The sequence below is a fragment of the Mus caroli genome, unplaced genomic scaffold (assembly GCF_978045245.1).
Source record: "Mus caroli unplaced genomic scaffold, Mus_caroli_1 scaffold_4, whole genome shotgun sequence".
NCBI classification, from domain to species: domain Eukaryota; kingdom Metazoa; phylum Chordata; class Mammalia; order Rodentia; family Muridae; genus Mus; species Mus caroli.
Window position 1 is genome coordinate 95,695,362 of NW_028227259.1, and position 15,238 is coordinate 95,710,599.

General features: G+C 42.4%; 1 protein-coding gene across 5 annotated transcripts; it reads left to right on the forward strand.

Moving 5' to 3' along the window:
• The first annotated feature begins 41 nt into the window (after window positions 1-41).
• On the forward strand, window positions 42-13,224 carry Thap6 (THAP domain containing 6). Of its 5 annotated transcripts, none has more exons than XR_003836708.2 (6): window positions 42-666; window positions 827-929; window positions 2,257-2,464; window positions 3,620-3,742; window positions 10,552-11,220; window positions 12,737-13,224. XR_003836708.2 is itself a non-coding variant. In XM_021162503.1 (5 exons), the coding sequence occupies exons 2-5, from the start codon at window positions 850-852 to the stop codon at window positions 10,702-10,704; spliced, it is 564 nt and encodes a 187-aa protein (XP_021018162.1). In that variant the 5' UTR covers window positions 42-666; window positions 827-849; the 3' UTR covers window positions 10,705-11,433. The 5 variants fall into 5 exon arrangements, 3 of the variants coding, with proteins under 3 accessions (XP_021018162.1, XP_021018160.1, XP_029333306.1); XR_002377934.3 differs by lacking the exon at window positions 12,737-13,224 and adding an exon at window positions 6,821-7,154 and having other exon boundaries at window positions 10,552-10,684; XM_021162503.1 differs by lacking the exon at window positions 12,737-13,224 and having other exon boundaries at window positions 10,552-11,433.
• The last annotated feature ends 2,014 nt before the right edge of the window (window positions 13,225-15,238 follow it).

The following is a 15,238-nucleotide window of genomic DNA, read 5'->3' on the forward strand; positions in this document are numbered from 1 at the left end:
CAGGATGGGGGGGGGGGATCACGTGATTTGCAGCAACCGGATTTCCGGTCCCTGGTGTAAGGGGTGAAAGCCAAGTGAGACGCTTAGTCCGTCGTCGACGTTAATCGCTGTCGTCACTGCTAACGGTAATAAGTCTTAGGCTGGCTCTTCTTCCCCAGCCCCGGCATCGCTGCCAGCCCTGATTGCGGGGCGAAGGGGATCGCTGCGACATCTGGCGGGCGCTGCTGCGAGCCGCCCTGGGCCGCCGGTGAGGAGCGGCCCCTCCCGCGGCTGCTCCGATAGGGGGCGGGGCTCGGCGGCTGCGCGCGCAGCTCCGAGTGTCGGCGGCTGTCCTGGTCTCTCCTTTAGAAGAGATTGCACTGTCACCCACCCAGGACTTGAGAACGCAAAGTGAAAAACAAGCAGCCACGCCACGCCCCCGTGGAACTCACAGATGGGGAGGGGGAGAACGCCACGGCAGTAGATGAGGTCACAACTTGGAGCGATCCTGGAAGGACAGTCGTGTGTGGTGTCCCTGGGGAAGGAGACGCTCGAGCTGAAAGTTGAATAACAAACAGTACGCCAGCAGGAGTTTGTGTGCACCAGACCTGTGGGAGAGAAATATCTGGCCCGTAAGAACATGAGAGAAATAAAGAAGCCTGCAGAGTTGGAATCTCAGACCTCAAGGTGCATAACTTTATGTCTACTCTTACAAAATACCAAGACTTAGAGCATTTTATCAGCAAAACTTCAGGTGTTGGGATCCGGGAGAGGGAGGGCAATTGTCCGGGAGGAGATGCCTTTAGCTTAGCCCTGGAGTTACTAACTCGTTTTAATTCTCTTCCAGTTCTGTTAGGAGTTGCTAAAATCATGGTGAAAGGTTGCTCGGCCATTGGATGTGCCTCTCGCTGTTTACCAAATTCCAAGTTAAAAGGACTGACATTTCATGTGTAAGACTTTGCTGTACTCAAGCCAGATACTTTTAACTTTTTACTAAAAATGATTCTACCTGAGTCTGTGGTTACAAGCTTTTGTTCCCAGTCTTTTTAAAATAACCTTGTTAAATTTGAACTGACAATGGTCCCTTTATAATGTGCAAGTTTCAAGTGCCAAGGAATGAAAGACCAGATGGCACCACCACCAAAAATAAAATACCCCCACGCACAAATTGTCAGGCTCGTCTTTGCTAATGTTTGCAATCTCTGTTACGGTCACTACTGTTCATATGTCCATCACCATCTAACTGAGGGCTCTCTGTCCAAATACCCATACCTTCTTTTTAGAAATAGATGAGGCAGAGTGATTCACTGTAAACTACATATTCAGACCAAGGATTATTTAGCTGTGTAAGTTTGAGGATTCTAATTTAGTGTTTAGCCATTCCTGTGACACCCTAGGAAGGGTCTAATGGGATTTAATAAGCATACTTAGGACTTCCGCAGCTTTTGTGAAGCACTGTTATTAGGGAAAGATCTAGTTACTTTACTAGGCAGGGAAATAAAAAGAACCTATGTGCTACCATATCCCAAAACAATATTGACCTAGCTTAGAAATGTTGAGAAGTCTGATTATTGCCTCCTGTATATGTCAAAATAATTGTAGCTCCAGAACCGTAGACACGCCAGCTGTTCTCTGCATGAGTTCATAAAGCATTTTTAGATCTGCTAGTATGAGTTGCTATGCAAGTTATTTTCAGGTTTGACAGAAAGGAGGAAGTATAAGAGGCCCTCCTATTGATTGAAGACAGATTCTGGGTATCACCTCAGAAAGGGAAAGGCCAAAGGTATTCTTCAACTTCTGTAGAGAAAGAAAAACCTGTAATTGCAAATCTTGCTACAGGCTAAATGTCCACTGAAACATTCAGGTGCTACTATAAAAATTTAAATAAAGGCCATATGTATGAAGAATGTTGGCAGAAAAATCTGGGTATTAAAACTGAGCTATGAGGCCAACAGAATGTCTTAGCGGGTAAAGGCAGTTGTCACAAAGCCTAATGACCTAAGGTCAATAACCAGGAACCATATGACAGAAAGAGAGTGAATTCCCAAAAATTGCCCTCTAATCTATACTACAGATGCTGTCGAATGCTTTTGTGCATGTCCATACACACACACAGATACATAAACATGTAGTTTTTTTTAATTTGTTATATAAGCAGGAATCATGATTTCTGAAATATTTCAGTTTGAATATATCAATAGTATTTAAAACATATACTATATATATATACATACACACACATATATAGTTTTAAAATATATTCTTACTGTTTTGTAGATTCCCCACAGATGAAAACATCAAAAGAAAGTGGGTATTAGCCATGAAAAGACTAGATGTGAATACTGCAAGCATTTGGAAGCCTAAAAAAGGAGATGTGCTGTGTTCAAGACACTTCAAGAAGACAGACTTTGACAGAAGCACTCCAAACACTAAGCTGAAAGCAGGAGCCATCCCTTCTATCTTTGAATCTCCATATCACTTACAGGTTTGTTAAGAGCTATGAGCACTCATTCCCGTGACAATTCTGAAGCCCCTTCAGCACCCATGTGATCATTCGAGTGTGCTGCTTGCTTCGTTTGAAGCATGTTCTGTGAGGGTTTTTTGTTTGTTTGTTTGTTTGTTTGTTTGTTTGTTTTTCAAGACAGGGTTTCTCTGTGTAGCCCTGGCTGCCCTGGAACTCACTCTGTAGACCAGGCTAGCCTTGAACTCAGAAATCCTCCTGCCTCTGCCTCCCAAGTGCTGGGATTAAAGGCATGTGCCACCACTGCCCGGCTTCTGTGAGTTTTCATAAACTAGCTTTAGCTTTCATGATGCATAGCAGGAGAATTTGGCCAATAGCCTCTCATAAATATACATTACCAGGGTTCAGGTAAGTAGACCGGTGTAGAAAATTTGTTTTAACTCAAGAGCTGGTATCTAAAAAACAGATTGAACTGAAGTTATCAAATTGGTAGTTGTTAAGAACTCAAGAGCTCAAGTTGGGCAGTGGTGACGCACACCTTTAATCCCAGCACTTGGGAGGCAGAGGCAGGCAGCTCTCTGAGTTCAAGACCAGCCTGGTCTACAGATCGAGATCCAGCATAGCCAGGGCTGCACAGAGAAACCCTGTCTCAAAACAAAACAAACTCAAGAGCAAACTGCAAACAGGACCAAGTAAAGCCGCAAAAATAAAAACCAAAAAAAAAAAAAGGATAAGAACAGAAAAAGAATGAGAGAGATGAGGTTAGAAAAGGAAAACAGAAGGGCTGCGTAGCAGACCCAGCTGGGCTCTGCTCTGTTAGTGACGATGCAGGGACCTGGCTCCTTTGCCCTTGGTGGCTCTCATGGTGTATTATATCTGAGAGTGCATTTTCATCAGGAGCTGTGGAGTGTGACTAGTCAGGTCCTCTCCTGCCATTTTTTTCTCAGCTGGTAGTGAGTGGCCTGTCTGGTTTTCACTCCTCTTCTCCTTCTTAAGGAAATGTTATGTTTATAGACGAGCCCTAGGGATGGATGCTCTGTTAAAGTAAAGAGAGTGGAAGCTACTGACTACTGCAGCAGTCCCCATGACCAGAAGCATGGTGCTTCACAGAGTTAGGAAGGAATGGAACTGTAAGAGCAGATATAGTAATGAATGGTTTTTATTAACTGTCCCTAACAGGAGAAAAGAGAAAAACTTCACTGTAGAAAAAACTTCCTTCTCAAAACCCTTCCCATCACCCACCGTGGCCACCAGCTTGTTGGTGCCTCCTGCACTGAAGAATTCCAACCCCAGTTCGTTTTTGTAAGTAAAAGTATTTACTGAGCTAAATGCTGAGTTCGTTATTTTAAGGTAAATATGGACTCTCCACTAGGGTTAAATGTGTAAGAATCACAATGAAAAACAAAATGTAGGCTCGTTGGTGGGAGGTTCTTTAATATAGAATTATGTTTCCAAATCAGTGTGCTTCCCGTGACACTGTCATTTGAATTCATGCAGGAGCAGTATAGGAGCAGGTAATCACTTGGTTACATACTTCATTTGAAGAATGCTTTTGCAAGAATTACTCTGCCCATAAAATAATTCTTCCCTTTAAGTATTATATTTTCTACATGGAAATATGTAACTAAAAATTGGCTGTATCTTTAGGTTTTCTTGAAAAACAATCACATATAATACAGAGTACTGAAGCTTGTATTTTCTTATTCATAAATTGCTTGTTCATATAATACCAGGTATTGAAAGGAAACTGTTTTCCTGCAGCTTTGGAATAATTGTTAAAGTCAAGGACTATTAGTCTACTCTTTTAGTTTTTCAAGGTGTTTTGGCTATTATAGAGTCCTTGCATTTCTATATGAATTTAAAATCACTTTGTAAAATTCTACCAAAAACCATGCTGACTTTTCACCAGTTTGCTGTTGCCTCTGTAGACACCCTTGGGAACTACTGAGATTTCAAGGATGACACGAAGCCTTTGAACATGAACTTGAGTGTTTCCATGTGTTTCAGTTCTCAGCATTGCTTTATAGATTTCAGCACTCGGGTAGTGCTTGGTCAGGTTTGTCCCCCTAAATTTTACCTGTGTGCTGGCTGTTATAAATGCTCTTACTTCATCTGCTCCTAGAAGATGGAAATGTCACTCATCTGACCAACATGCTGAACTCAAATATTAATTATGATGGCTTTAATTTTTAAGGCCATCAGATTTTCCACATAGAACATCGTGCTTAAGGACAGTTCTAATTCTTCCTTCCTACTGTAAAGGTCTTCCATGGCTTTCCTTGCTTTACTGAACTACCTTGAACCTCCAGAGCAGGATGGAGAGAAGTACTGAGAGCCGATAGCCAGGCTTTGTTCTATCTACCAGTGCTATGTTTCTTGTATAAGTTAATATGTCTATGACTTCTCAACTGCTCAGCTAACCTTTTATTCCAGGAATGACCCTTGCTTTATAACGCATCCTCCTTTTTATGTATTTTTGCAAATTTTTGTTTAATCTTTCTTTGGATGCTTGAGGGTTATATTTCGCCTATAGGGTACCCCCACCCCTTCTTTAATGTTTCATTTGTCTGGCATCAACATCAGAATAATACTAACATTTAAAAAAAAAAAAGTAAGGCCAGGAGTGGTGGCGCACGCCTTTAATCCCAGCACTCTGGAGGCAGAGGCAGGAGGATTTCTGAGTTCTAGGCCAGCCTGGTCTACAAAGTAAGAAATCCCGTCTCGGAAAAAAAAAAAAAAAAAAAAACAGAAAAAAAAAAAAAAGTAAGAAAGTATTGCTGACATTCCACTTTTCTGGGAAATGGTTTATGTAGAATGATAAATTTCTTTTATAAATATTTGATAGACTTTAGTGAAGTTCTGTGGTTTGTTGTTTGTTGAAGGAAAAAATAGTAGCTTCCATCTTCCAAGGAATTTGTCCATTTCTTCACAGTTAGAATATTTATTAGCATAAGGCATTTAACCCCATCTCCTCGTCGATCCTTTTGCAGACTCCTTGCTTCTCCTTTGTTTCTGGTCGTTTACATTGCCAGTTAGTATGCCTGAAGGGTTAACAAGTTTCTTGATCTTGTTATAGCATGCAGCTTTTATTCGTTTTCTTTTATGCTTCCCTAAGTTGTGCTCATATGTTATAATTTTTCTACTTATTTGAGTCAAATATTCTTTTCTAGTTAAGGTGAGAGCTGATGCCATTGTTAAGACTTTTATCTTTCTAGGCTAGGCATTCAATGGTATTAATTACTCTCTAAGTATTACATTCCACAATAAGTTCTATTTTTTTTTTTTTTTTGTCTTTCATATTTTCAGATTCTGTTCAGTTTGGTTTTCAACCCTTGGGTTATTTAGTTTATTATTCAGGGTAGGGGAGATGGCCCAGTGGTTATAAATGTGGTCATCCCATCTTCACAAGGCAGACACAAGATCCCCAGAGCAAGCTGGCGAGCAGCATTAGCCATGTCAGTCAGCATGCTCTGGATTTGATGGACAGACCTTGCCTCAGTAAAAAAAGAGACCAGCAATAGAGGATGATTCTGGACGTCAGTCCCCGCATGCACACACACATTGCACACATACATAAAATTAGAAAAACAAAACGGCCTCCTTGGTTTCCCACGTGTTTTGCATAATCTCCTTGCTCTTTAATACCACACTCCGCATTGCTTTCTCATCCTTGCAGTAGGGTCTACAAGCTCTTCCAAGCTCATAAACTAGGGTGGTCCCAGGACTCACTCTGTCTCCTCCCATCTGTCTGTGAAGCTTTCTCTCACAGACATTATCCTCAAACATGTTTTAGGTCTTTGGACCACACATTGGTTCATGTAGTATCAATCCAGTCTTTTACTTCAACTTGCCTAGAAGCAAAAGTCCTCTGCAGTAATTTTAATATTGAGTCACTTTATAAAAATAGTTTATAGGCTCTTTCTAGGTCAGTGTTATTTTCCCTATTTTCATATGAACATGTAAAAAGCACATTGTCTGTCTTGGAGCCGGGGATGTAGCTCAGTCCGTAGAGTCCTTTCCAAACATTCTTGACATGAGACCCTGTGTTGGGAGAAAAAAAGTAAAATGAATTTGATAGATATAAACTTTTTGTCAGTGCTGTACTTAAGGAGCGAAAGCCGTGTGGGTTTTGCAAGTGCAGTGCTCATAGCAGGCAGGAACGGCCAAATGAGAAGTGTTCCCCATGAGCAGTGCTCCACGCTCCTCACTCAGGCTGAGCCTCGGGCACCGTAATATCCCTTCCACTTGCTATCTTGTCCTGTGTTTGTTAACCCTCTAATGATCTCCTCTAAGAATTGTAAATGAAGAAATAGCTGAAACTTCATGCTAAGCTTCTGTCTGACCACTTAACTTATTCAAACCCTGGCGCTTCTACTTCAGGAACATAGCTACAGTGTTATGGACAGCCCAAAGAAGCTTAAGCATAAGCTAGACCGTGTGATCATCGAGCTGGAAAATACCAAGGAAAGCCTACGGAATGTTTTGGACCGAGAAAAACACTTTCAAAAGTCACTGAGGAAGACAATCATGGAACTAAAGGATGAAAGTCTGATCAGCCAGGAAACAGCCAATAGGCTGGGTGCTTTCTGTTGGGAGTGCTGTCATGAAAGCACAGCAGGAGGCTGTAGTTTGTGAAGTCATTTCTTATATGCTTCATCTGCAGTTGACATGGCAGTGCTTCTTAGAAGATTCTCCCACACCGCCACTCAAGCAGGTCAGCACCGACAGCATTATGGAAGCCAAAAGCGTGTTAAAGATGTGCAGAAAGCTGGTGTGGTCATGCTCTTGTGTGACTTGTGACAATTATGCTTTTACAGACCTAAACCAGTGCTGGGTCACTACTCCAAGGTAGTTAAATCTCACAAAAGTAAGGAACTATATCAAGTTGGCCACATTAAGTTCTGGCAATTAGAAAGAACAACGCATGTTTACTTGTATATGCTTTACAGTAGCTTGTGATTCTAATTGTAAATATCTTACTATAAAGCAGAATTTGTTTACAACACATGTTCATCTTGTACCCACCCCAAGGTGCTTTAGTTATTAGTCATACTACAGAGCATTCTTTTTAATAAGGCCCTCGGTAGCACTGGCCCTGAGAATAACGCACGGTAAAGACGTACTGCCTTTTAAGTTAAGAGGCAATTAAAGGAGACTGCTGACAGGGTGCTGGTTGTCGGGTACAGTGTGCCATTCCTCCACACCGGGACCAGTCTGATGTAAACCATAAAAAACAGCTGTAAGCGCCAGAGTAGGAGTGTGTAAAACAAGGAATATAAAATGTAAGAAAACATAAGGAAAAGTTTTTTAAATGTACAGGCCTTGCCATAGAAATAGAAGCAGAGAATTGTCCCATGGCAGTAATTAACTTCCTAGAGAAACAGACATTCAAAAGAGATGCTTTGAAACTTCTTACCAAATAGATAAAAGAAAAGTCTTAGCTATTTACTGATTGAGCCAAATGTGAAAAATTAACTGAAGTTAAGAATCATAAATACTGTCTTAAAAAGTATTGCCCAAGCCGGGCATGGTGACACACACCTTTAATCCCAGCACTCGGGAAGCAGAGGCAGGGGGATTTCTGAGTTCAAGGCCAGCCTGGTCTACAAAGTGAGTTCCAGGACTATACAGCCAGGGCTATACAGAGAAACCCTGTCTCGAAAAACCAAAAAAAAAAAAAAAAAAAATTGCCCAAAGCCCCACCCCATGCCAAGCACAGGTCTGTGAATGAACCTTGTTCAGAGACCTGTGCATAGTCACCAGAATATGTGTAGCAATTGTGTCATCGTTTTATTAAATCACTTTCATGTTTTGTAACTTTGTTTCATGTTAGTGTCATACCTATATGGTTAGTTGAAGATTTTTGTGTTAAGGATATTTAATTTTCATGTGGGACTGTAAATCTTCCCTCTAAAAGAGACTTTGATTTTAATTGCCTGCCTGTCATTTCTTTTCCCTATGTAATGCCTAAGTCACAGGGTACTCTATACTTCCCACAGGAAGTAAGGGTAGATTCTAAGCCCCCAGCCCCTCTGTGAGTGTGGACATTAAAGTTGGTGATGGAGTAACTGAAAGGGAAGGCTGCAGCAGAGTCTGCAGACTCGCCCTCCCCTGGCTGCCTGCGATAGAGCACCCCTGCAAGACTCTCCAAAGGAAGGGTCCAGATTCTGCCCAGTTACAGTTACAGTCACTCTGCTGCTTCCATCTTGCTGAGCTCAAGTCTTTGTCCTCTCTTTCACTAGGTCTAGTATCACTGAGAAACTGGTAACTGGGAGAAATATCAGTAAGAACCCATTTGCTCTTTACTCCTCCAGAGAACCAGTAGAAATCAGACTTAGGATAGGATCCCTGCCACCTGACACCTAAATGCCTAAACATAGTCCCTACCTCAGTCCTCCACTCAGAGATTGCAGCCTAGGTCTTCCAGGGAAGAACAGCTGCTTATATAGTAAAGCTACCCTGGGTGGTGATGGTGAATGCCTTTGATCCCAGCACTCCAGGGCTTAGAGGCACAGGCAGGTAGATCTCTATGAGACAGTCAGGGCTACACAGAGAAATCCTGTCCTGAAAAATCAAAGATGATGATGATGACGACGACGACGTAAAGCTAAATCATGACCTATCTAGAAGTCCTCAGGCAAACAAAGCTGACCCAAGAGCTCTAGTTTTTAAACATAGACTGGTCTCTAGACCCTGAAACACCCTTGAATGCCAAAGAAGGTACGAAGGACTTGATGTGGCATTTTCTTCTCCATATCAAGTTTAAACTTCAGAAAATAAACTTTGTTGCTAAAGGTAGCTATAATTATATAAGTCGTAATTTGAGAAAAGATGAAAATATTGAATACAGTTTTAGTTTTTAAAAGTAAAATTCTTAACAGAAATAATTGAAAAATGAAAGCCATTTATTTGAAAAATAAAAATTTTGTCTAATAATGTGTTGTGGGTTTTTTTATACCTTGATTCAGCAAAATGGCCTGGGAAAAATAAAAAGACCTTGTATCAGCCTGGCTTTTAGCACAGTGTAAACTGGCTTGCTTTCTGGCATCTCAAAACTGTCAGCTCTTCAGTTCCCCGATATTTGGGAAGGAACAGTATTACTAGATGTGAAAGACACTGCCTTTGAGCCAAGAATAGCAAGAGTGTGCAAATGTAACAGTTTGTCTTTTACTTCAGGGAGATGTCCTGGCATGCCCCAGATCACGGTGCCTCTTGAGTGTAACATGGCTCTGCCTCACCCTTTATAGCACTTATACTTAATGGATGCCTTGAAGAGAGTTTACTTGATGCTTTGTTAGAAAACATTTATGTGTTTGTGACAGAGGGAGCGCACATAAGCGCAGGTGTCTGTGGAATCCAGAAGAGGATGGCAGAGCCTCGAGAACTGAAGTTACAGGCAGTGGTGAGCTGCCTGATTCAGATGCTACAAGAGCCATATGTGTTCTTATCCACTGAGCCATACCTCAGCCTTCTTTTAAGGCAAGGCTCACTATGTGGCCCATGCTGGCCTAGAACATGTGACCCTCCTGCCTCAGCCTTCTGAGTACTAAGATTATAGGCATGCACTAGCATATGAAGTTTATATTCCTTGTTTATCTCATTAGATTCACCTCGTCCATATTCTCAATTATATAATTTTGTTTAGAATTCACAGTGTAAATCTTTTCATTGTAACATTGTAACAAGCGACAGTATGAATAGCCTCAGGGTAAGACTGTATATATTATTCTTCATTCCATATGAACATTTCTGATTCTTAATGGGGATGGGAAAACATGCACCGCCAAATAATTGCATAGCACATATAGCTGTGTTATTACCTCTAGCAAAGATAGAGTATTCAGTCCTCCAGCCCCTCACAGGGCACGTGTTTGATTCCATTTGTCTTAATCTATTACCTGCAAGACCGATCACACCTTTTCAGGGGTCCAAGTGAGGGATTAAATAGAGATGTGATGAGAGACAGTGATTTACAATGAATTACCTCTTCCCACCAACCTGAAGTTCTCTGAGCATCGACAAAGCAGACAATACAAGAGAAAGCTGTGTAAAGCCCAAAACATACAATGCACTTTCCACATAATGTTTTTCTCTTTTAAATTCCATCACAGAAATACTGGAAAAGACCAGAACCAGAGGAAAAAAACAAGAGGAGGAAACACATGCAGGAGCTGATGGCAGTATTGAGGACTGATAGCAGTCTTGAGAAACATGATCAGGGAGATTGTACCTTAAAAACATCTTCCCCGTCTTGTGGCAACTGAAAGTGGGCGAAGAATATGGTCCCACTTAAAGAGGATTTTACTTTGTTTTTGTGGAGAATCTTTCCTCCATCCTTCCACCCCAACTCTTACATGCCGTTTAAATTCATTTTGGATATAATTGTTTCACTCATCCAATCTCATAAAATATAAATAACGCTGCTCAAAATGTGGCTCGCAGACTGGTTTTCAAGTGAACTCTCAGCAGAATGTAGATCAACGATGTCACGAAGCACAGTTTGATTCAGTCAGTGATGGATTTTCTCGTGAATGGAGCAGTGTAAGAATTGTCGTTCTGAAAGAAGTGCCGTATCTCACTCTGGAACAGTGGCAGCTCATAGTCTGGCTCCTTGGAGCACTCAAGAGTATTGAGTCACTTGCTAAACAACCAACCAGACCTGTGGTTTGTGGTCAGTTGACAGCAGAGGAGTTCCCGACAGATCTGTGTCAGAGAACTCCCACAGATCCTTGTGGCCGACCATATGCATTTGAAAGGTGACATCACATCTGACTCAACAGGTAAAGGCCTGTGCTTCATAAGACGGTATTTTTATTCAATAAAGAATGAGGTATATAGTCTATACAAGATGCCAACCACAGAAATCCATAATGAATACCTTGCGAGACAGGCATAGAAATAAAGTATACTCAATACATAATTCAATAAAAATGAAGCCTGCTGGGGATTATTTCAATTGTAGATGTTTTAACACTGTGAAGTACTGCTGGGCTACACAGCTGGAATGGTACAGCATAAGGCTCTCCCCAGAATGCAGCTAGCTACCTGTACTGGCTGATTTTGTGTGTCAACTTGACACAAGCTGGAGTTATCACAGAGAAAGGAGCTTCAGTTGAGGAAATGCCTCCATGAGATCCAGCTGTGGGACATTTCCTCAATTAGTGATCAAGAGGGGGGAGAGAGCCCAGCCCATTGTGGGTGGTGCCATCTTTGGGCTGGTAGTCTTGGGTTCTATAAGAAAACAAGCTGAGCAAGCCAGGGGAAGCAAGCCAGTAAGGAACATCCCTCCATGGCCTCTGCATCAGCTCCTGCTTCCTGACCTGCTTGAGTTTCAGTCCTGACGTCCTTTGGTGATGAACAGCAATGTGGAAGTGTAAGTTGAATAAACCCTTTCCTCCCCAACTTGCTTCTTGGTCATGATGTTTGTGCAGGAATAGAAACCCTGACACTACCAGATTTTGAACTCTCCAGTCCAGAACCATGAACTTAGTAAAACCTCTTTTCTTTATGAAATTATCCGGTTCCATGCATTCTGTTATAGTAACAGAAAACAGACTGAGAAAAGCGTTCTACACACTAAAATCTAAATCATTTTATCTGTGGAAAAAATGGGGGTTACTTATGGTCATTTCCTTTACCATGACCCCAGGGTGTGGCATTCAAGTCCTGAATTACTATTTCCAGTGACACCTGGAAATTTCAAGGGGCTTTCCCAAAGCAGTACCGGCTTAACTATTGAGATTTTTCAGCAACCAATGTCTGTGCCATAAGGTTTTAACTAGTCACCTAAGAGAACCCAACCCTGTGCAGAACATTCACACACAGCTTTCAGCCTGCTCAATGTCGCAGACAACCCAGAAAACGACCGTAAAGTCTCAGTCATTGACCAGCATTGCCTGTTCTTGCTTCATAGAACGGATCGCCATTTCTGAAAATCCTTACGTTTCTGCCCTTCCTGTAATTTCCATCAGACACCTATGATCAAGAGGAAATGCTTGTTTGAGAGAGAGTTCAGTAGTAATGACAGCTAACAGTTACAAGATGCCAGTCTCTGATTCAGCACATCTACTCACTTACCTCACAATAACCCTGTAAGATGGGGCCTGCCATCACTCACTCAGATTCCATGGCTAAGAAAACTGAACAGGAAAAAATAGTAACCTGCCTCAGGGCCTCACAGCTGGCAGAACAAAAATAGTAAAGAAAAATCTCATTATTGTCTGCTCTGATCTACAATGCTAGACCCAGAGGTTTGAGAGATTGAGTTGTTGAATGAATGTTCTCGATGTCCTACAGGCCAAACTTCAGCCATTCTATTCCTGTGAAAAGGAATGTGCTGTCATCCTGGCGTGAGGAGGAGGAAGAAAGCCCACAGTTACTCATTACCACAATCTGTATCTGTCTGAGCACCGGGTGATGTCACCTCGCCACCTTACAGGCATGCTATTGGGGCGTCTGTCTCGGCCGTAGCTTCTCTGAGCTCTCTGAAGGGATGCAGGGAACAATAAAATATCCATGATCTAGAAATACCGAAATATAAGCTTGCATCTTCTCTTTTCTGCCTTTCAACAGCTGAGTCTCACTCTTGGTTACTCGCTACTACAGACTTCCACGGTGATGTTTTTCAACCTGCTTCAGTAAAACACACACAGTACAGTGAGGATAGCTTCAAGTACGGCTGGATGTAGATGTTCAAGCATCAGGATCTAGCATCCCTCCACTTGTCAATCAAGCTGTCTCTCCTTTCCGTGTCTCCTGATCACTTTCAAGTCCAAAGGCAAAATGCATGCTTCCTTTCCAGTCACTCACACAACAATACCAAGACTTGGTTTTGTGGTACTAAGGATTGAGGCCAGAGTCTTACGCATGTTAGTCAAGCACTCTGCTACTGAGCAACACCCCAAAGTGTGTGTGTATGTGTGTGTGTGTGTGTGTTAATTTTGAGACAGAATCTCACTAAGTTGCCCAGGCTAGCCTTAAGCTCACACTGTGGCCTACACTGGGCCTGAACTTGGGATCCTCATGTCTCAGCCTCCCAAGTAGCTGGTATTACATGCTCCTGCCAGCAGATCCAGCTTTAGAACAAGTTCTTTTCTGGCGCTGATGGACTTGGCTTGAGTCCAGCACCTGTTCCTAAATCAACTCCTCTGGCTATTAAAATGCTGTGCTATGGCTGGTGAGCACAGGTTACTCCAGAATTGTAGAGTCAGAAGAATAGAGAAACGATGCTTTCATAGAAGGAGCCAGGCGCAGGGCTGGGCAAACACAGCCAGCGGTGGTGGAGGTGAGAGCAGAGGTTCCCTGAGAGCCAGAGTGGGGTCACAGCAGAGAGAAGGATCTTTGTTTGAAACAGAACCCAAATGAAGCCGTGCATTGTAATTGGTCAATGAAATTTCTCATGCCATTCACTCTGTAGTTTCTGTTCTAGTTTCATTCCTGTTGCTGTGACAAAATATTCTGACAAAAAAGAAACTTAAGGGACATAGAGTTTATCTAACTTACAATTCTTGGTTATAGTCCACCACGGCAGAGAAGTCAAAGCAGGAACTCAAGGCAGCAGGTCACAACACATTCAAGAGCAGAGAGAGAACTGCATATCTACTCACTTGCTCTCCTGCCCTCAGCTGGATCCTGCCACTCTTAAACGTTTCAGGACCCCCCTGCCTGAGAAATGGCGTTGCTCACAGCAGGCCATATCATCCCATATCAATGAACTTCATTGAGACAATCTACCACAGATGTGCCCACAGGCCAACCCCTAGGTAGACAATCTCTCGCTGACTGTCTTAGTTAGAATTTTATTGCTATGAAGAGACACCATGATCTCTTATGACGGAAAACATTTAATTAGGACTGGCTGACAGGTTCAGAGATTTAGTCCATTATCATCACGGCAGGAAGCGTGGAGGCAGGCAGGCAGACATGATGCTGGAGGAGCCCTGGGTTCTACATCGTGATCTACAGACAGCAGCAGAGAGAGCCAGTTAGCCTGTCTTGAGCAGCTGGACCTCAAAGCCCACCCCCAAGAGGGCTCCAACAAGGCCATGCCTCCTAAAGCTACTCCCTAAACATTCAAATACATGTTCATGGGGGCCTTTCCTATTCAAACCACCACCCTGACTGTCACTTCCCAGGAGAGTCTAGGTTCTGTCAAGTTGACACTTAAAGCTGACCATCACAGAGTCCTTCCCTCTTTCTTTCTAGTTTTTCCTTTTTTTCTCATAAAAACAAATCAGCAAATCTTTGTGGCCTAGTACAAGGACGAGTTTTAAGGAAACTCTGGTGGACCCTTTACCAAAATTGAAAGCCAGTGTATCAAAGCGACCAAGCACGATGATGAAAGGCCAAAATTGGGGGATCAAACTGCTTGGGTTTGTTGCATGTCTTCACTCTGTACCTCCACTTTTTCATCTTTAAAATGGGGGTGACACCGGGCGTGGTGGCGCATGCCTTTAATCCCAGCACTTGGGAGGCAGAGGCAGGCGGATTTCTGAGTTCGAGGCCAGCCTGGTCTACAAAGTAAGTTCCAGGACAGCCAGGTCTACAGAGAAACCCTGTCTCAAAAAAAAAAAAAAAAAAAAAAAATGGGGTTGACAGCTACACTCAGTGAGTTGTTTAATAAAGAGACTTCATGTATGTCCAATGCATAGACTAGAGTAAACAAAACAGAAATGAGAAAATTGAGAGATAACAAGACTGACTGGCCCAAGCTCGCACAGATACTTGGTGACCTGGCCTGAGCTAGAACCTTGATTTATTCCATTGGTCTAACACTTACTTGTCATGGCCAGGTTGTTA